This window comes from Mercenaria mercenaria, chromosome 18 (genome assembly GCF_021730395.1).
Source record: "Mercenaria mercenaria strain notata chromosome 18, MADL_Memer_1, whole genome shotgun sequence".
NCBI lineage: Eukaryota > Metazoa > Mollusca > Bivalvia > Venerida > Veneridae > Mercenaria > Mercenaria mercenaria.
In genome coordinates, this window is record NC_069378.1 from 39,897,507 (window position 1) to 39,920,158 (window position 22,652).

A 22,652-nucleotide genomic window follows, 5' to 3' on the forward strand; every position below is an offset into this window, starting at 1 on the left:
GTGGACCTCTACTAAAGTTATTCAAATCATGACCCCGGGATCAAAATTGACCCCGCCCTAGAGGTCACTTGATTTTACATATGAAAATCTTCAAAAAATTTCTTAGAATAAACCAGAAGGCCTAGAGCTTAGATATTTCACATGTAGCATTGCCCAGTGGACCTCTACAATATTTGTTCAAATCATGACCCCCAGTGTCAAAATTGACCCCGCCCTAGGGGTCACTTGTATTTACATAGGAAAATCTTCAAAAATTTTCTAAAAATAAACCAGAAGGCCTAGATCTTAGATATTTGACGTGGAGCTTAGATATTTCACATGTAGTATTGCCTAGTGGACTTCTGCAAAATTTCTTCAAATCATGACCCCCCCCCCCCCCCCAGGGTCAAATTGACCCAGCCCCAGGGGTTACTTGATTGTACATAGGGAAATCTTCATAAATTTGCTTAAAATAAACCAGAAGGCCTAGATCTTAGATTTCGATTTGTAACATTAGAACATTGCCTATTAGACTTCTACAAACTTTGTTCAAATCATGACCCCGGGGGTAACTTGACTGTACATTGGAAAATTTTCCAAAAAATTTCAAAAAAACATCAGTTTGACATTTGAAACATGTCATATTACTCTGGTGAGCGATCCAGGGTCATCATGACCCTCTTGTTTGGCAGATCTCTTTTTTGTACTTACAGTAATTGTTTTTTTGAATTACTTCCCTTTTATGTTACTGTAAATAGCTTATTTTGAAACTTTTTTATTATTGGCCGTAGGGAAAAACCGAGACCACTTTTCTGTGGTACAACATGGTGGTACCAATTTTTAGGTGTATTTTTACGTACCTTTACCTGATAAGGATATTTTTGTAGACTTTGAATATTTTTGTACCCTCCGACAACAAAGTTGTAAGGGGGGGAATACTGGTTTCAGGTTGTCTGTCTGTCCATCTGTCCGTAGACGCAATCTTATGCGCATCATCTCTCCTCATCCCCTTGACACAATTTAATGAAACTTCACACAAGTGATCAGTACCAACAGTAGTTGTGCATGGGGCATGTTAGGTTCTTTTAGAAAAAAAATTTGCAGAGTTATGGGACTTTGTTTTTTTGTTACTGTACTATATACATAGACACAATCTTGTGCGCACCATCTCTCCTCATCCCCTTGACACATTTTAATGAAACTTCACACAAGTGATCAGTACCAACAGTAGTTGTGCATGGGGCATGTTAGGTTCTTTTAGAAAAAAAATTTGCAGAGTTATGGGACTTTGTTTTTTTGTTACTATACTATATACATAGACACAATCTTGTGCGCACCATCTCTCCTCATCCCCTTGACACAATTTAATGAAACTTCACACAAGTGATCAGTACCAACAGTAGTTGTGCATGGGGCATGTTAGGTTCTTTCAGCGACAAAAATTGCAGAGTTATGGGACTTTGTTTCTTGTTAACATACTATGTACATACAGTCTGCATATGCAATCTTGTGCGTGCCTAATCTACCAAACCCTTACACACAATTTAATGAAACTTCACACAAGTGATCAGTACCAACCCTAGTTGTGCATGGTGCATGTTACATTGTTTTAGATAAATATTCTGCATAGTTATGGGACTTTGTTTTTTGTTACTATACTGTATACATACAGTCTATATACATACAGTCCACATAATTATGCAATCTTGTATGCATCAAATTGCAATGTACTGTGTCAGTGCATGCGGGGGGTACATTCATCACCTTTAGTGATAGCTCTAGTTTTTGTGGACTTAGATTTGTTTTTTGAAGTTTTCCTTTTGTTGTTCCAGTCCTTTGGGGCTACAACAGTCAAGTTCTTAAAATTTTGCTCCCATCCTATGATGTAAGCCTTCAGGATATTGCCCCGCTTGGCGGCGCTCTTGTATAGATGATTTGAAAATCTTTTATATATGGAAAGAGTTATGACCCTTTGTTACACACGTATTTTGTAACAGTTCCCATACTAAGAAAGTCACTTCTGTCTTTAACTTATTTCTAGTTACAGTTGATATTCATTGTATGGAAGTCACGAGGACTGTGAAAAAAAAATCAAGATAATGAAAACTTGAGATATACATCAATGCTTCATGCATGTACAATTTGTGTTGTTTCTGTCGCAAAGAAATGTCTGCATGTGTTTGATTGCTAAATAATATGTTGGGTTTTTTTTGTTGTTTTTTTTACAAAATAGATTAAGATAATGAAAAATCCAAAGAAGGAATGCCAAGATAACGAGGTCTGACTGTATTTGCATTTGTTTATAATTAGTTTTATAGGAGACGTATTAAGTCTAACTATTTTGTTTTAAAATTATGTTAAAGGTTTAAAGTGAAAAAAAAATGTTTTTTGTCTGAAAAGGCATAGGTTTGAATCATATTTGAAGTATGGTGCTTTTTCTAATACATAAATGTAATGTATGACTGCACTAGTCTTTGTAACATTGTCAAAAACAGAATAGACTTAGCGGCAGCAAAGGGAACTTGATGTTTCCCAAATATGGTGAACTGGCACATTTTAGCTTTTAGGATGTACTTGATCACCCCACAGTAAGGTAGAGATTATGATTGTAATAACCATTACTGACACATGGTAAGAATATGTTAGAACGGCCCACATTGGTACATTAAGGTTTTAGGATGTTATTACAGATTTAGAGATTATAATCGTAAACATCAGTACTGTCACATGGAAAGAATATTATGGAACTTGGCTCATCGGTACATTAAATCTAGTTGTACTTGATTCACACCCTGATGATAAATTTTAAAATATAATGAACTACAGTACTATCAGATCAGAATCTTCATCTTGATTTTTAATGGGGAAGAATTTTGTGGTTCCACGAAAAATTAAAACCCAGCCAACAGCTTTTAGTTTTGCAGTTTCTTCCCAGGCAAAAAAGTTTGACCTGGTAAAAGTTTGACATTGGTTAAAATTTTTGTTAAGGTCTGCCCTTTCTCAATCACTGTAAGTGCTCAAGTACAGCTTTAAAACTTTGCACACTTCTTTATCATCATTAGGGAACTATGTAGGCCAAGACCCATAACTCTGATGCATTTTGTCAGAATATGGCCCTTTTATACTTGAAAATTGAGTTTGTCAGGTCCCTTTTCTCAAAAACTATTTCAGCACTGCATGAAACTTTGGCACACTTGTTTATGAATCATTATGGGCATTGTAGTCATGAACCATAACTCTACACTACATTTTGTCAGAATTATGGCCCTTTGTGTTCTTAGGAAATCTGAACTATACTCTTTTCTTACATATTGTCCAGCACTTGCAGACAAGCGATGGCAACTGTAGGCAGTGCTCTTGTCTGTATCTGGAAGTATCATAGAAAATATTGGCTTTAATATTTTATCTCTGTTGGAAAGCATCATAGAGTATTTACAAACAAAATGGTTATAGAATGTGTAGGGTGTATGCAGTGGCAGTGTTGACATTGGATATACTGCTCAGTCTTTCTATCATCTCTATCTATCCATAGACATCAAACCCCTTGCAGGAACGTAGGCGTTTTGTGCGTCAAAATCATAAAGAGAAAGAATATAGTGATAAAAAATTAGAGTGGAAGAAACTCAAAAATAACTTTGGTGATATAAAAAGGTTAAAACTTGAGTTTGCAGGATAACTAGGGCGAGGCATGTTCAAGGCTGCAAACTGCAGCACTGAACTGCTCTAGGGTAGGGAGGTGGGCTACACTGGAGAGAAGTTGGTTCCAATGGTACACTGTTCTCGAAAATAAGAAAACTTGTAATAGCAAATGGTTGCAGTAATTAACCTATAACTTAGGGAATGGCCATAGCAGACACATCGGGTCATTGGGGTAAGGTAATCTACGATTGGGATAGCAACCAGATCATACGATGAATCTTATAGAAGAGTGATAACCTAGAATCTATATGCCTTAAATCCAGTCGATGAAGGTTTAGGGAGTGTAGCATATCTGTTACACTGGAAGTACAGCCGTAGTCATTCTTGAACCAGATCCAATCACTTGAGTAAGTAGTGAAACTTGGTATATAGGTTGCTTGCATACAGAATGAGTTTGGGATTTTATATGAGGTTACTATGTTTAAGGGTCACTTTACTAAAAAATACAAAAAAAAACAGTTTCTGCTCCAGTTACTTTAGTCACTTATGAAAAACTTAAAAATGGTATCCACTCAGTATCCTCAGTTTGGATACATCTATTGTTAACAAACTTGTTATATAGATAGCTTTTATCAAACAAAGATTCGGAAAGTTTTTAGTGGTTACTAGGGTCAATGTAACTGTTACTAAAAGTAGAAAATGGTTTCCCCATAAAACTGAACTGTCCCTGCAGGACAAAATTAAAATGATTTTCGAGTCTAAACTTGCTCAGAATCACAGAAACGACTTATGATATGCAATTGTAGTTGTTCAAATTACCCCGTACTTTCAAATACCAGAAACTTGCAAAAAGTGGACTTTTTTTCTGGTCCAGAGGATGTGCAGTTTTGGAAGTTACATTATATTTGAGGTCACTAGTACTTAAAATAGAAAAATGGTTGCTGCTCAATATTCTTTAGTTTGGCTACACCTTTTGTCAGCAAACTTGGGTGTATGTAGCTTTCATCAAGATAAAGTTTAGGAATATATTTTGGGGTCACTTGAGTCAAGGTCCCTGTTTTTAAAAATATAGAAATGGTTCCTGTCAATAATCTGATTAATCTATATGCCTTGAAACTTGGTCAAGTGTACCTTTTATGATATTGAAAGAATGGGTCACTTTTATTCTCATAGACACCATATGAGCCGCGCCATGAGAAAACCAACATAGTGCGTTTGCGGCCAGCATGGATCAGGATCCATACTGATTGCTTTCAAAGCCTATTGCAATTAGAAAAGCTGTTAGCGAACAACATGTATCCTGATACGTGCAGTCTGGTCTGGATCCATGCTGGACGCAAAAACGCTATGTTGGTTTTCTCATGGTGCAGCTCAGTTCTACAGTTCACAAGCCAAATAAAAGTTCCATATTAATTTATTAAAGTTCATGTGAAACTAAAAACTTCTATGTCAGAATTTACAAACAGTTTTGTTGTTTCTTGATTAAGGTAATGATGTAAATTCTACAGAAATTTTAAAGTAATCTTTATGACTACAAAATAAAAGTCTTCATTATGATTAAAAAAAAACAAGTAATGCTTTCAGAGAAATTAAGTTAAGTCATTAAAGTGATGCAGAATACGTGTCACTAAGTGAAAGAAAAAGAAAGAATGAGACTGTTAGACAAAAGATCATCTTTAATTCCTCATCAGCTGCAAAATATGTTTTAATGATGAGAAATAAAACTTGATATCTAATTTTAATTCCTTCACTGCAGTAACATTTAAGTGACAGTTCTTGTCCAGCACACGGAAATTCTGTGTCCCAGATACACTCTTGCTGATGGGTTAATACTAGGAAGTTTATTTTATAACCGGATTTGTCAGTATTGGAAAATACATGTAAATGTGACAGTCACGTTGCAAACCGTTATCTGGAAAACATGCAATAAAGACAATAGAGAGAGCCATCGGGTATTGATATTAAAAGGAGAGACTTGACCAAGAACTCCGCACTGTTGATAAGACATTGTTAGCGTTCATAGCTTTACAATAAATTGAAATTAATATAAAAATGTTAGTAGATTTTAGATACTTGAAGACTTATAATTTATTTATATGTTGACATTTCTGTATAGCTTTTACTGTTGAAATATATGTTGATAAACTCTTAAGGAGAAATATTATAATTAGTTTGTGAAATATAAATACGAAACGATCTAATGGAATGGACTGGTAAAAGAGGTTATGAAAAAAGTAACATTTCAATACGGAAAAGGCTTCATACGGGAAATATGGGTGTTTTACAGGAACTTTCACAGCCGCAGGTCAGTTTTCTCTTCAGTCTTTATGTATATATTGTACACTCGTAGTTAATGTTACAATTTTGGTGTGATTATTTTACGAAAAAATAACTTACATCAGTTTTCATGTTGTACATTATTTAGTTAAAATAACAAGAATTTGAGTCTTTAATCTTGATTTTTTAAATACAGTTCTAATTATGCAATTATTGCTACTATCTATAAAAAAATAAGTTTATGCAGACAAAAGTAAATATATGTCATATATGTTCATGTAATTTCCCTATAATAACTTTATATTACTTTGTCTGTATCAGGACTCCAATATGTTCATTAAAGTGACCACTTCTCTACCACCACAATTATAAGGTTTGTCCGCTTAAATCTCAGTAGGGAGAGTCGAGATATAAGGATCATAGGTTCATGAGTTTACTCCCAAGACGTGATATAATGCTCTCCAATACAATCGATAAACGACATTTTGTCTGAATTCATCAATCCTCCACCTCTGATTCATGTGGGGAAGTTGGCAATTACTTATGGAGAATAGGTTAGTACTGGTACAGAATCCTGGAAAACTGGTTAGGTTACATAATATATGCTGTAACGTAACTGAAATACTGTTTACAAATAGGGCTAAACCCAAAGGAAAAATGCAATTATAAGTTCAGTTAGTTAAAGTTTAATGCTTTTTTATCGGTGAGTAAATAGACTTTTTGCAGAAATTTTCATGGAGTCATATTTGTTTTCGTAAGACTTAAAACATTTGTTTTTAGTTTGACTATACAAAGTATATGGAGAGATATTCCACTCAAATCAGTGTCAGCATTCATTCAGCATTCCTACTGGAGTTGAAGTTTTGATGTACTTTCACTTTATCTTTGTTATTACTTTTATTTGCTTCAAACTTGTCATTACCCACATTATATGACATAAGGACCGTTACTCTTGCCAGCCATATTTCACGAAATGTCCCGCCCTTTTTACTTAGAATTTCAGGTTAAAGTTTTGATGCACTTCCACTCTACCTCAGTTATTACTGAATGGATTTGATTCAAACTTAAAATAGTTGTTCACTTCATCGCTCACATCATATGACACAAGGTCCATAACTCTGACACCAGTTTTTTCATTTATTATACCCAATTTTTACTTAGAACTTTAGCTTATTTTTATGCATTTTCACTATTGTCTGTTATAACAGAACAGATTTAATTCAAACTTAAAATATTTTTCCACATCACCACCCAAGTCATATGACACAAGGGCTTTAACTGTTGCACCAATATTTCATGAATCATTCCCCATTTTCATATTAAATTTCAGATTAAAGTTTTGATACACTTTCACTCTGTCCCTCTTATAACTAAATGGATTTGAGTCAGACTTAAAACAGTTATTCCGTTAAATAGGTCTTTAAATATGGCACCAACATTTTATGAATTATACTCTTTTTTCTTATTATTTCAGGTTAAAGGTCTGTTTCTCAGTTGTAACTTAATGGATTTTATTAAATTAAAAATTTCCGCTTAATAAGCTACGATATGACATGTGCTGTACTGTTTGCAGACATTCCAGACTTATATCCCTTTTTACCTAATGTTGTGATACATTTTCATCCATATCTCATTATTACCTGAAATATCTTCATTGATAAATTATGGTCAAGTGATCATCATATAGATCATTAGAACACTCTATTGGTCCAGCCTTGCTTTTTCAACTAGTCCACCAATGGAAAGGTTGAGCCAGCATTTTCCTGTGAGCTCTTATGTGAAAAATCAAACGCTTGTAATGGATTTATGCAAAATTGGTACTATCTATTTGTAATTGCTCATGAAACATGGGAAAAAAAACAAAAATCAAAAACAGTAAACCTATTGCGCTCAGGATTTGTGTCTCAAACGAGTCAGGGCAAGAATCAAGTTGACCTTCGATTTTGAATAAGTGGAAAAATACCGCTTATTATATTTTAACCTCCTGAAAGGAAACTGTATACTTTAAAACTGTTTAGGAGTTGTATCTTTACTCATGCAAACTGGCAAAGACTATGTAGATGAACATATGAGCTTACAAGTTGGGGAGATTGTCCCCTTGTGTTCAGGCTATACATTGGTTACATTGGATAAAGATAATAGAGAACTAATTGCCAAGCCTTGCATGTCTATGGCCATATGAGATCTTAAACATAATTACCACCTTTGAAGACAAGTTAATATATTCCATACTCAGGAATTCTTGTTACAAATATCATTATCTCGAACAGGACTTCCTATCCACAGACACTAGGTCAGCGTGACATGTCCTCTCAATCATGACACAACTTGAAGTGGCAACAACAGATGTTTGAAGTGTCATTTAAGTTTCTTCTAATCATGAATATGGAACCTTGAGAGGAAAAATATATTAAAACTTCTGTTAGCCATAATGCTTGCATCTCGGATTTTTGCTGATCTGATTGAGCTTTGTCAATTTCTGATCTTGCTGATATGATCTCTAAGATTTGCCAAGTCTACTGCTGATCTGATCACTAAGCTTTGCCAACCTCTGAGCACTTGTCCATCTCTGACATGCCAACTCTGATCTCCAGCTCTAACCCTTGTAATGGATTTCATCAATCTTGCATAACCTGTCCTGACCTTGCAAATTGAACTTGCGACTGATCTAGCTTTGTCATATCTGGCTTAGCCAGTCTTGAAGGTCTCCATACTGACCAGCCAATTCTAGCTTGCCGATCTCTACCTTTGCCACTCTGATATGCGATTTCCTTGAAACTTCGGTCAAATGATCACCTCATCAAGACGTTGTGCAGAATTCATGAGTCAGCCATGTCAGTTCAAGGTCAAGGTCACAGCTAAAATCAAAGGTTTTACCCTTTCACTATCCATAGCAGTGGCGGGGGATTTAGCTGTCTTTCAGACTGCCTTGTTTAAATTTAAAATAATTGTTTCGCTTAATAAGCTACATGATATGACACATTGTGCATTACTGTTGCAGAAATATTCCATGAATTATATCCCTTTTATACTTAATGTTTTGATACATTTTCATCCAATCTCAGTTATTACTAAATACTCTTGACTTAGGATTTAAATTATTGTCCAGTGTAGTCATACATATTAGAGTCATTAAACACTCTAGTATTTGGTCCAGCTTGCTTTTTCACTATCCAGCATGGAAATAGTTGAGCCAGCTGTTTCCTGTGAAGCTCTTAGTGTGAAAAATCAAGATGTTTGTATGGGTTGATGCAAATATTGTATATTCTATTTGTAATTTGCTGCGTGAAAATTGGGGAAAAAAATACAAAAACTCAAAAACAGTATAACCTTTATTTGACAGCTAGTGTATTTTTGTGTCTTTCAAACGAGTGCTGAGGGCTAGAGATATAAGTGACCTTCTGATTTTGAAATAAGTTAGGGATAAATTAATAACTTGCTTATTTATATTTAACCTCTACAAGGAAACTGTATACTTTCAAAACTGTTTTAGGAGTTGGTTATACTTTTTATTAGTGCAAAACTGGCAATAGACTATTAGATTTGAACATATGAGCTTACAAAAGTTGGGGGAGATTTGATCACCCTTGTGTTTTCAGGGCTTATGACATTTGGGGGAGTTGACTGTTGGATAAAGATAAATAGAGAAACTAATTATGCCAAGCCTTTGATGTCTAATGGCCATATGAGATCTTAAACATGAATTACCTGACCTGCTGTGGAAGACATAGCTTAATATATTCCATACTCATAAGGTGAATTCTTCATTTAAAAAATTCATTATCTTCTGAAACAGGAACTTCACCTATCCACAGACACTAGGGTCAGCGGTGTAATATGTTCCTTCAACTATGACACTTGAAGTTGGCAACAACAGATGTTGTTGAAGTGTTCAGTTTAAGGTTTTTTTAAGTCATGAATATGGAATTGTGAGAGGAAAATATGATAGTTAAGACTTCCTAGTTTACAGCCATAATGCGTGCCAATCTCGGATTTTTGCTGATCTGATCTCTGAGCTTTGTCAATTTCTGATCTTTGCTGATATGATCTCTAAGATTTGCCAATCTCTGAGCTTTGTCAATTTAAGCTTTGCTGAGCTTTGTCCATCTCTGACCATTGCCAATCTCTGATCTTTGCCAGTCTCTGACCTTTGTCAATCTCTGAGCTTTCTCCATCTCTGACCATTACCTGTCTCTGACCTTTGCCAAATTCTGACCTTTGCTGATCTGGTCTTTGAGCTTTGTCAGTATCTGGCCTTTGCCAGTCTTTGAGCTGTCTCCATATCTGACCATCGCCAATCTCTGACCTTTGCCGATCTCTGACCTTTGCCAGTCTCTGATCATTGCTGATCTCTGACCTTTGCCAGTTTCTAAGCTCTGCTGGTCTCTGACCTTTGCCAATCTCTGAGCTCTGCTAGTTTCTCAGCTGTAGTGTGTCATCTTTATAAAGATTTAATGTGTGGCATTTAGGATTGTCTTACTGCTTCCGATAGGGTTCTGTTTAGTGCCTATCTCCTGTTACTGAGAGATTTATTAGAAGACAATTTAATAAGACCACTGGGTCAATTTGTCTGACAAATATTACATTTAACTGAAAGATTTCCCCATCTTTTTTCCTAATCAGCGTTTGTATGGTAGCATAAAAGTCGGCATTAAATTATCAGGAAAATGGGTAACATATGTTCAATTCTTTTTTTGCAACTCAAATAATTTGTACTACTTACCTGGTGGCTTAAAATATGGTTTGTGATCATTTCTTCAAAACAAAACATAAAAACAATACAATTTGATGTAAAAAAGGGTCAAGATCAAAATATCGATCCTTTAATTGGATTTCATGTTATTGCCAATTTAGTGACATCAGGGAAAACAATGGAATTGCCATTGTTTATTGACAGGTTTTGAAACCAATTTCCCCATTGCAAATAAATGTTACAGCAATGTACTTTGTTACCAACTATGGAATTTAGTGAAGTGCTTAGCAAACTCTTGAGTATGATTTATGTGACAGATTAGAAAAGAGAACATTCCAAACTTGTTGTCCAGCTCAGAAAACTGGTTGATACAATGCTGCAATCTGATTGGCTGTCTGTGTAAGTGCGTCAACTTCCTTGATGACAGAGATAACATTCTAGAGTATTTATTTGTTTTTAATTATTACAATATGGTGCAATATAATTTTACCAAATATTTGTTTTGAAAAGCAAGTGGGATATCAGGAAAACTATCTGCAAAAGGTAAAAGGTTCTCAGGTACAAAAAGGACTTTCAGATCCTCAGTTAGCACTGTCTAATGGAATTGGTATATCTCCTTTGTAGGTGCATGCAATAATTAATTAAGTTACATTTCTTAATTAAGTAAAAAAGAACAGGAACATCTGTCTTTTCTTTCAGAAACTGTATCGGGTAGCTGATATAAGACTATCAGAATGTTGAAGTCCTTTTGGTCCATTTTACTTCTTCATTAAAATACCAACAGAAAAAGCTGAGGTGGAAAACCCTCCTATAAATCAACATTCTGTAATGGAATATATTACCTTTGAAGCTCTGTATTCCTCAAAATTGCTTATTGTCAGTTAACAAAGTCAGAGGCAAAGCCACCATGTTTGCCAAATATCATTTTTAAGTAGAATTTAAGTTATTTCAAAGTAAAATGCCCAGTCCTTGAAATTCAAGAATTCAAGTTTCAGTAAAAATTGATCATAAAAAAATCTCGTGACAAGAAATACAGTGAGGCACTGCTCCCTGTGATAACTGAAGCTCCAAGAGTTACTCTGACAATAAACGTGCTCCATGGCCATTTTCCATATATATTTTATTTTTGGATTGCACATGACCCTGGATAACCTTCCCCGTGCGACTTCTAGTGATTAACTGTTTTACTGCCATGAAGAGGACAGAATACTGTTTTCTATAATTCAGTTGAAACTTCTGTAACAAACAGCGTTTCTACTTTCAACAAATTACCCTCTCAGTATTTAATGACTTAACAAGGAAAAGTTTAATTTCCTATTCTGCTGGGCTTAATGGAAGTCATCTGACCGATTTGTCTTCTGCTAATGAGAGTGAGACATTGACATTGACCTTCCAGCAGTCACATGTGTAGGGAAATTATAAAGGAAAATTATATAGTCGCAGACTCCGATTAACCACTGTGTTAATGTCAAGATTATACAAGTAAAAAAAATCTTCGGTTTACAGTGCAATCTTTTATTTTCATCTCTTTTGGTGTACTCAATTTTACTGCTCACATTGGTAAGGGATATTTCTGAAATTTTGTGTCCTTAAATCGAGACCATGCAGTTTGTTTTCATGTTCAAAATGGTGCAATGGACAGACTGGAAAATGCCAAATATAATGAAATGCTATGTATACAGCGAGTACATTTGCCTGTCTCATCTTTAATCCTTAAATTTTGTGTTCATACACCTGTTTGTGGTGACAGACAGGGTATCTGTTAAAGTTGTCCACTCTCTGACTTGAGCAGTTCTTGTCTAATATTCACCAAACTTACTCGAAATGTTAATAACTATATTATTTTGCAAAGCTAAGTAACCATCCAGATTGTGCCAGTGGCTTTGGAATTATGACCTAATTTGCAAAAATGGACTGCCAGCTTTATAACTTAAGTAGTTTATGTCAGGTGTTCACCAGACTTGGTCACAATGTTTAAGGGCATAATATCTTGCACAGGTTTAGTAACGTGTTAGACTGTCCCTATCAGTGTTGTGTTATCGCCCTTGAATTACTTAAAATTGTGATAATTGACAGTGTACTCTTAATATCTTAAGCAGTTTTTATCCAGTATTCACCAGACATTGTCAGAATGTTAAAGGGCATGTTGTCTTGGCCAAGTTCAATAACCAGCTGATAGAACTTGTAGTTCTGGAGTTGTAACCCTTGAATTGGAAGAAGTAACTAGTCTACTTGATAATTAGAGCATTCAAAAGTTAAAAAGTAATTTTCTGCAAAAGGGTATATTACACCGTATGTTGTGACAATCAGTGGTTCTATTTCACCAATTTTGTCGTTCATTCTCTGAAAATTGTAAAGTTCATTCATTTGTGAAGTATTCAAGCAGCTGGGACCTCACCATAATTCTGATCTGTATGCCTTCTTTTAAGAAGACCTGTCACTTGTTTCCTGTAACTTAACAGTCAAGCGCTTAGAGAGAAATTTTTTCCCCTTGCCTTAATTACTATTATTAACTTTAACATGTTGTTTCCATTAGTTTTTCAAAATGTCCCTGGTAATGACCGACTTCTGTCGCAAACCATAAATATTTCTTTATTTTTCTAATGTACTTGTGACATTGACATTGACATTGCAGTTGCGAGACCAGCATCACGACAGTTGTGGAATTAATTCTGTTTGATAATGACAATTGCCCATCAAGAGCAATTACACAGGATATTACCTCCAGTTTTATCTGTTATGTCTATAATGATAACTACTATTTATGGAAAAATTGCGGTAAAAATTATCCAAGGAATTTGGACAGGTGAACGATTGAATAAAAACTATCAAGATTTCAGTATGTATTGTACCCAGTTGAAAAACTGCTGCAGGTTTTAAGATTGAAATGGCTAGTGTAGTTTCCTGTAGGGTACCATTAGCATCTGATGCCAGTTGGATGGTTCTCTGCCAATGTTGTTCAAATTGTTCTGCTTGATTGAATATACAGACTGTCACAGCTTAAAATAGAAAACTCTTCAAATGTAAAATAATTTTACAGAAACTTTCCTTAAAAAAAAATGCAATTTTTTTTAGACTTGTCTTTTGGACTCAGCAACTCAGGACACATCTTGTATAATATTTTCAAATCAGGAACTGCTTGCATTATTTTTAGATAATTTCATGCTTAGCATAATATTCCTTTGGTGAACCATTTTCAGGAATGTTCAAATTACTAATGTATTATTTATCTTCAGAAATCATGTTGTCACTTTTCTGCAGCCAATTTTTAGCATTTAGAAACCAGAACAGGAATAGAGTTTAGTGACCAACATATAATTTTCCATGAAAAAGTGGTTACCCTTTCAAATTCTTTAGGACTTTGAGGGAAGTAACTCTTTCCTCCCAACAAATTTTATATAATGCGATTACTGGAAACATCAGTTTATGACTGAAAAATTGTTGAGAAAGACATTAAACCCGAACACACACACAGTTTGTCTCAGACAGTAGTGACATGTATGTCTATCTAATCGGAACAGTCTGTGAAATGGAATGAAAAGAAGCATTATTCAATATGGGAATGTCTGCTGTGAAATGGTAATTTGTGTAATTGCAAAATTATGCTAAAAAATACAGACAGTTTTGTGACACAAAAGTACCATTGTTCAGAGGATATTTACTGTATCTATAGAACATTTCAAGAAACATTTTTACAACATTTCAAGGACTAGTTACTGTACCCAGACAATGTAGTAGTTTTTGGCTAGGTACAATTTTGCACTCAATGGAAACACAAAATGATATTTATTTAACAGTCACTGTTTATAAAAAAAATGTGTACAGCTGCATTATTGGTATGAGTGTTGTAACAGTATTACATAAACTATTTGATTTTGAAGCAGCAAAATACAATTTTCATGTAATGATCAGATTTTACACCAGTTACAGTGCTCCCATATGTCCAGTGAAAGTGTGACACTCAAGTCACATTTTGATAATTAATTACTATCAGCCGTCAGCTGTTAAAGGATAAGAAGATTGATATATGTGAGCGCAAGCCTTACTAATTAGATTTTTGACATTGCCGTGAAGTTTCATACTGTTCAATCAGCTAATTAATCTAAGAAACAGAGAAAGCACTGGAACTAGTCTTAATTAGTTAAAACCTTTAGCATGCTAGATAAATTGTTGTCTGCTGGAAATGTTGTCTGCTAAAATTGTAAAGTTCATTCAATTTGCTCCAAAATTGGAAGAAATATTGTCAGAGTAGCAAACAGCTTGGAACCTGATCAGACGCCGATTTAATCGGCGTCTGATCTGGTTCCAAGCTGTTTGCAAAGGCTGTTAAATTCGCCTGCAGCAGGCTAAGGGTTAATAATCTGATTGTACTTTTTAAACTATGTCTAGTGTCTAATGCATTTGAAATAGAACTGACACGTGCTAGGTCCCCACTTGTTAAGTCTCACAGCTGTAAGGTGCAGCCTTAGTGCACACTTATGCAAACTGGTGAAAAATTAAATGTAGGGTTCTTTCATAACTTTAAAGCTGATTTTGATTAAGTATCTAGTGAAATATACTTCTGAAATATACTTTGAGATTTTACAAAAGATTAAATTAGTAGTGCAGCAATGCCAATGCTTAATGACTATAATGTATTGACTTAATTGTAAGTAGTCTTTTTGATGATACAATACAAAACAGTGAATATGATTATAATGTTATTTTCTGAAAGAAACTTTCAATGAGAATCCTACAAAAAATGTATTTGACAAGTCTCATTTACTAATGAGCAAAATTCAGAAAAATCTGTCTATAAGAAGGAAACTGTCAGATGTGCCTGTAATGTGAACTGTAGTTAATTAACAGCTTTTTGCACCAAGATGAAGAACATTGATAAGTTATATGAACAATAAGTTATTCTTGCTGATGATCCTCTTATTCACTAATGATCCTCTTACTTATAAAATGTTAGCACGTTTTCAGACATGGTGTGTGTGAATCCAAGCACATGATTGTACCTAAATGTATGTGTATATGGAGTGTGACAATCATACTTTTCAGAAGATCAGAAATTTTTATACGGTTAAGATTGCTAAATATGTCTAAAATCCAACAATTTGGATTTTTTCTCTCTCTTTTTTTTTTTTTTTTTTTTTTCATTTTTTCAACTTAGGAAACTTGAAAAGTGAAAGTTCTGTCACCATGTTTTCTGATTTGTTGGTTATTTTATGTTTTATGAATGTTGACTGCATTGTTTCTCATATGTATCTCTGTCAAGATGGTTGTTACATTATGCATTGAGGTATGTGCCTAAATTCAACAAATGCCTGCTCTGTTAAAGCCAAAACTTGAAAAAAAATCTTTGAAAATATCTTTTTATATCACATAATAAAACACTTACTCAATTTCCATTGATTGATGAGAGAGACAGTTTTCACTATAGACCGGCAAGCCTCTTCTATTTTGGTTTTGCCATTAACAATTCACATAATTCACTTTTCGCTTTTGACCAACAAGCCTGCTCTTACTTCTGCTTTGGTTTTGCCATTACTAAGTCACATAATTTTAAAACGTGCTTTAAGAGGTTTAACATTTAAGTTTCCTTCATCACGTTCACATTTTGCCACATACTGCATTATCACGTTTTATGCATATGAAACGTGTGTTGTTGTACAGCACCATAACATGACTTCTTACAGAACATGCTATGGAATTAGGCTTAAATATAATAGGATTTACTATTTCCTGCTTTTACTGTCCTAGTGAACTATTTCATCCTTATAGTGGTTGTTTAGAACATAACAACAAACTAATTTAGAATTGACAAAAGATGAGGCATCAAAGAAGTGAATATCAGTATCTTGTGTGAATTTCTTCTTCTTCCATATCAGTACTTAAAGGATTTCTTACCCTACATATGAGTACCTCAGTTGGTATCTCTCCTCGGTATATATCAGTTCCTCAAAGGTTTCTTATCCTAATATTAGTTTCCCAGTGATTTTTTCCTACATACAGTACCACATGGGTTTCTCCTTCCTTAACAGTAACTATTGTTTCTTATCCCATTATAGTACATCAAGGGTTTCGCCGCCCCCCCCCCCCCCCCCCCCCCCCCCCATCCATATCAGTACCTCACAGGTTTCTCTCTCCATATCAGTAATTAGTTTTTGACACTTCCCCATATCAGAACCTTTGTAATTTAAATCTCTTCTCCATCCATACCAGTACCTCACAAGTTTCTACTCTTACTGGTACTTCGAGGGTTTCTTTACCCCTACTTAAGTACCTTGGTGATTTATCTCCTCCAGTCACTTCAATATCTTATGGATTTCTCCCCCAAATATCAGTACCTAAAGGTTTTCTCTTTCCCCATTCCCATTAGTACCTCACGAATTTCTCTCTCTATATCAGTACCTTACCAGTTTCTTTTTCTATGTCAGAACCTTACAGGTTTCTCTTTCCATATCAATACCTTGAGAATTTCTTATCGAACCTGATATCAGTAACTCAAATCCATATCAGTACCCCCACGGGTCTCTTCCCAAAATGAGTAATTTAAAAATTTCTTACCATGATCCCCTCTCCCATATTAGTATCTCAAGGGGTTTCTTTCCCCTCCCTGCCCTGCACTATTTTAGGGTTAATGTTATAAGTGTATGTTGCTGTAAAGGAGTTTTAACACCCTTTTGTTAATGTCAGTTTAAAATTATGATGTAATCATTTATCATCCTTGCTGTATATTTCACAGACACAAGATTGTGTGGACTGCGGGCCCCAAGACATGATCGATGTACACAGGTCACAAGTTTGCCCACAGTGTTTGAGTAAGAGACGGGAACGGAAAGAGACAATACATGAAATCATGGATACGGAAATGAATTATGGGAGAGATTTAAATATACTCAAGGAGGTAAATTACATAAAAATGCTTGAATATACACATAGTACATAAATTATGTAGAAATATTCAAATATGCTCAAGGAGGAAGATTACACAAGAAATGAATTATGGGAGATATTTAATATACTGAATGAGTTTGAATATATATATTTTCCTTCAAAGGTGCCACTTCAACATTATACAAAAGGATGACAATATAAATATAGAGACTTAAAGTCATATTAGTTATAAAGCACAGTTCAACTTGAACGTCGTATCATTATCATAAATAGGATGTTTTTTATCTTTAGTTGTTATAGTGTAAAAATAATACATGACATGAACTGTGTACTTATTCACTCATATATTTTGCACTGTTAATGCAGCTTTGTTAAATCTTGTGTGCAAAATGTAATATTCTGCATTTGTTGGATTTCAGGAATTTTATAAGCCAATAATGAAGGCTGGATTGCTCAGTAAGGAACAGTTAGACGCCATATTTCTCAACTTAGATGAGTTATTACATGTGAACAAACATTTCATCACAAAGTTGAAGTCTGCCATCTGTTCTTCAAATCAAAATAATGACAATGTGAGTTTTTATTTGTTTGACATGTTGTGGTTTATGTAAGCAATTTTAAAACCTTTAGCCTGCTGGCAGCAAGTGATTTTGCCTTTGCGACCAGTGCAGACCAAGATCAGCCTGCACATACATGCAAGCTTATCATGATCTGCGCTGTTCACTATTCAGTCGGTGAACCACCCTTTGAATAATAAATGGTGCTGCCCAAATTGAATAATGGACCAGTCCATTTTAAAAATTCATCAGGCTAAAAGGTGAAGGTCCCTGCCCTTGATGCCCTTGTTACCCAATATTTTCTTAGTGAGTTACCTTTTTAATGTGAACTGTTTTTGAATTTCTATAATTATGTAAATGTATAAGAATGGATAAGCAGTGTTGATTTGATATATAAAGTGCAGATGTTCTTATGAAATTTTGAATGGATATATTTTACCATTTACAGGAATTAGAAGAGGTCATGATTGGCTGCTTGTTTCTGGAGTCTTCAACAATGTTCCTTACCTTTGAAAATTACTGTGTTAATCAGGTAACATATGTTTAGTTATGTTTATTGAGTTTCTTTACCTTTGAAAATTACTGTGTTAATCAGGTAACATAGGATGTTTCTTGAGTTTCTTTACCTTCAACAATTACTGTGTTTACATAGCATATTTCTTGAGTTTCTTTACCTTTGAAAATTACTGTGTTAATATGGTAACATAGTATGTTTCTTGTGTTTCTTTACCTTGGAAAATTACTGTTTTTCAGGTAACATAGGATGTTTCTTGAGTTTCTTTACCTTCGTAAATTACTGTGTTAATATGGTAACATAGTATGTTTCTTGTGTTTCTTTACCTTGGAAAATTACTGTTTTTCAGGTAACATAGGATGTTTCTTGAGTTTCTTTACCTTCGTAAATTACTGTGTTAATATGGTAACATAGTATGTTTCTTGAGTTTCTTTACCTTCGAAAATTACTGTTTTTCAGGTAACATAGTATGTTTCTTGAGTTTCTTAACCTTCGAAAATTACTGTGTTAATCAGGTAACATTCGATGTTTCTTGAGTTTCTTTACCTTCGAAAATTACTGTGTTAATCAGGTAACACAGTATGTTTCTTGAGTTTCTTTACCTTCGAAAATTACTGTGTTAATCAGGTAACACAGTATGTTTTTTTGAGTTTCTTTACCTTCGAAAATTACTGTGTTAATCAGGCAACATATGTTTAGTTATGTTTCTTGAGTTTCTTTACCTTCGAAAATTAATGTGTTAATCAGGTAACACAGTATGTTTTTTTGAGTTTCTTTACCTTCGAAAATTACTGTGTTAATCAGGTAACATATGTTTAGTTAGTTTCTTGAGTTTCTTACTCGAAATACTGTGTTAATCAGGTAACTATGTTTAGTTATGTTTCTTGAGTTTCTTTACCTTCGAAAATTACTGTGTTAATCAGGTAACATACGTTTAGTTATGTTTCTTGAGTTTCTTTACCTTCGAAAATTACTGTGTTAATCAGGTAACGTAGAATGTTACTTGAGTTTCGTTACCTTCAAAAATTACTGTGTTAATCAGGTAACATTGTATGTTTCTTGAGTTTCTTTACTTTTGAAAATTACTGTTTTTCGGGTAACATAGGATATTTCTCGAGTTTCTTTACCTTTGAAAATTACTGTGTTAATATTATACACTTTTCCTTACCGTTGCATTTTTTCAAAACTATTGTGGACTGGACTTCAGATTTTGGTATCTTTAAGATTGAAGTTTGCTCATATGATATAACATGAGTTTTTGTTTCTAAATTTATCTTTAAAATGCAAAATGAAGAAAAGTAAAACTTGCCTGAGTAGGGAATTAAACCGAGCTTCCTCAGCAAAACTTTCCTGCCTTCCTGACCAATGCACAACTGAAGAATACATACTTAACTGGCATTAAATGTAAAGCTTTATAATTTAGGCAGTTTATTTCCTGAACTTGTTATAAACGCTTTTCAATTTTGAGCGGAAAAATGAGAAAAAACTACTTATTTTCATGTTTTTCCATAACAAGTAATCAGCCAGTAACTAAGTTTCAAACTAAGAAATATAGCAACAATTTCCTCATGTTTAAACATTTTTATTTTTCTTGTTGTACAATGTGGAGGTCAATGCCTTCAGTTAGGAAGCTTATATTTAGTTTCTCAAGTCTTAAATATTCTTCCTCACATTTGAAAGTTACTGTCTCAATAAGGTAATATATATATTTTAGTGACGTTTCTTAAGTCATAAATACATTTTCTGACCTTTGAAAATTACTGTATCTAGTTTCAGTTTGCAAATAGATTAGAAACTTCCTTATGCATTCGTCTTGTATGATTCTTATAATTCTTGTTTTTATGAGGTGAGAGTTTCAAATAATATTAAAGTTTTTTATCTAAATCGAGCTACATTAATAAGAACCTTAAAATTAATTAATAAATCCAAACCTTAAAAAGTTTTGAGACAATATAAATGTATGTATTTTTATTTTTCTGTAATTACAGGCTCAAGCTCCCGTGTTGTTAGAACAGTTGGAACGTGAAAAAGAATTGTTACGTATATTTCTCCAAGTTTCACAAAATGACAATCACCAGTTACGACGAATGCATTTGAAATCTTTCCTCATGGTTCCAGTACAAAGGATCATGAAGTAAGTGTAACAAAAACAGCTCACCTTGTGAATACCAGTGCATTTAACATTCTTCTCAAAGCATTCTTCCTGTTGACAACCAGTATAGAAAACTAAGTTTTCAATTTAAAATCTGAGTTTGAAATTCAGTCTCAATCTGCAATTTTGCCATTAGTCAGTTTTAAATTTGTGCTGTGAAACAACCAGTCAAATGCCGAGTTTTAAGACTGGTCTCTTATATCGTTTGACCTAGATTATTTTGTTACTCCATCAGTATCAGTAGCTGATGCTCTGGTGAGTAACTCGTGTAAGTCAACGTACATCTATATTAAGATTATATGATACTTCACATTTTCATGTGCACACAGGCAGCCTTATTGTTACCCTTTTGATATTTTCAATTTTTCTCTTTTTTTTTTTTGTCATGGATTCAGTTTACTAAAAGCACATCAGATGGTCTGCATAATTGATGACATCTCAGTAATCTGTCTTCTTCCAGTCAGCAAGAGCTTTTATGGTGGGTCTAAGATTTTAGATAACAGTAAGTTACTTGTAGTGTCATAATGTTAAACATTTGTATTTCATCATTATTTCAGATATCCATTATTGTTGGATCGCCTGTATAAAACAACACCTTCAAATCATATGGACAAGAACTCATTGAAAGAGGCAAAAGATAAAATTGAAGACATTCTTGGACATATCAATGCAGTAAGTTTTCCATTTAGAAAAAAGCAAATTAACAGATGAATATTAAAAAAAAAATGTTTTTAAATGCTACGCATAGATTTGGAGCCATGAACAGTTCTTTATCAAACTTTATGACTTATTAGTTTTGTTGTGTGCCTCCTGTTTTGAAACTTGTTTTGCCCTTAACTCCCTTTATGCGGTCGGCATTAAATCTCCCGCATTGAGTGTACGTACGCATTGAATGTACACACTAAAACTTTGTTAAACCTAACCCTAACCTTTAGTCAGTATATAGTACACTCAATACGTGCGTACATCCAATAGGGGCTATTTAATGTTGACACTTTGTCCTTACTGGGAGCAAACAGTTGAACAAACACAAGTACTAGATTCAGAGCTTTTGTGATGAAAATAATTGAACTTTTTGATATAAATAGATTATTATCTCCTTGTAATGGCAATTTGTACATTTTTTTTATATAATCATTTTTTGTTACTTGAAGTAACCATAGAGACAAAAAACAGATGAAACTTTTTCATCTAAGAAGTATATTAATGTTTTATTCAGTGATATTGTTACAATGGCCATTATCGGAAACCTGCCTTTGCATACGCTGCTTGAGTGATAATTGTAGCAGTTAGTTTCTATTTTTGATCAGACTTATCTATTGGTATACTGAATATAGAAATCTATATAAATATTTCTTGCTTACAGAAATCACGAACAGTAAGTTTCCGACAACGAAAGCCGTCTCAGAAATCAACTCAACATTGTAGTGTTACAGAAAAGATTGAGGTGTCTCGTGTTGCCATAGAAACGTTACAGTGGAACCGTAAAGATGTCTGTGATGTAATTACAAGTCAGCTGCAAATAACGCAACCTGTCGACCATTTATGGGCCGTAAAAAAGTGTAAAAACTATAAATTTACAACAGTTTACGGAGTGCTATTAACTCTAATGCAGGTATAAAACTATAACTTTCATGTTTTTTTTTGTTTGGGAATAGTTCTTATGCCATAAAAGTGTAATCTGATCTCTTTGTAAAGCATTTTCAATTAGTTACAACCTTTTGTTATAGATAAGACTTCTTCTTTTATCATAATATGCCTCTGTAAAATAAGTCAAATTATAGATAACATATGTTTTTGGTGTGTCTATATCTCAGTTACTTGTATGTTGCAGTTTTTTCATAAACACAGAAAAACTAAGTTTACAGGTTGTTTTTTAAGTTCTTTTTTATGAAAACTGTAATTTTGTAATATTGGTAATGTGCAGTTATAGAGGAAAGTTTAAAATTATATTTATTG

The 22,652-nt window shown here is 33.9% G+C and overlaps 1 protein-coding gene across 4 annotated transcripts in view; it reads left to right on the top strand.

Annotated features, from left to right (window-relative positions):
* The window catches only part of LOC123537831 (uncharacterized), a 100,320-nt gene that overhangs the window by 71,475 nt on the left and 6,193 nt on the right, over nucleotides 1-22,652 (top strand). For all 4 annotated transcript variants that reach the window (XM_053529396.1, XM_053529397.1, XM_045321681.2 and 1 more), the window contains 6 exons: nucleotides 17,319-17,480; nucleotides 17,890-18,042; nucleotides 18,476-18,559; nucleotides 20,530-20,675; nucleotides 21,251-21,365; nucleotides 22,060-22,308. In XM_053529396.1, coding sequence (XP_053385371.1) covers nucleotides 17,319-17,480; nucleotides 17,890-18,042; nucleotides 18,476-18,559; nucleotides 20,530-20,675; nucleotides 21,251-21,365; nucleotides 22,060-22,308 — 909 coding nt within the window. The remainder of the gene's footprint in view (nucleotides 1-17,318; nucleotides 17,481-17,889; nucleotides 18,043-18,475; nucleotides 18,560-20,529; nucleotides 20,676-21,250; nucleotides 21,366-22,059; nucleotides 22,309-22,652) is intronic.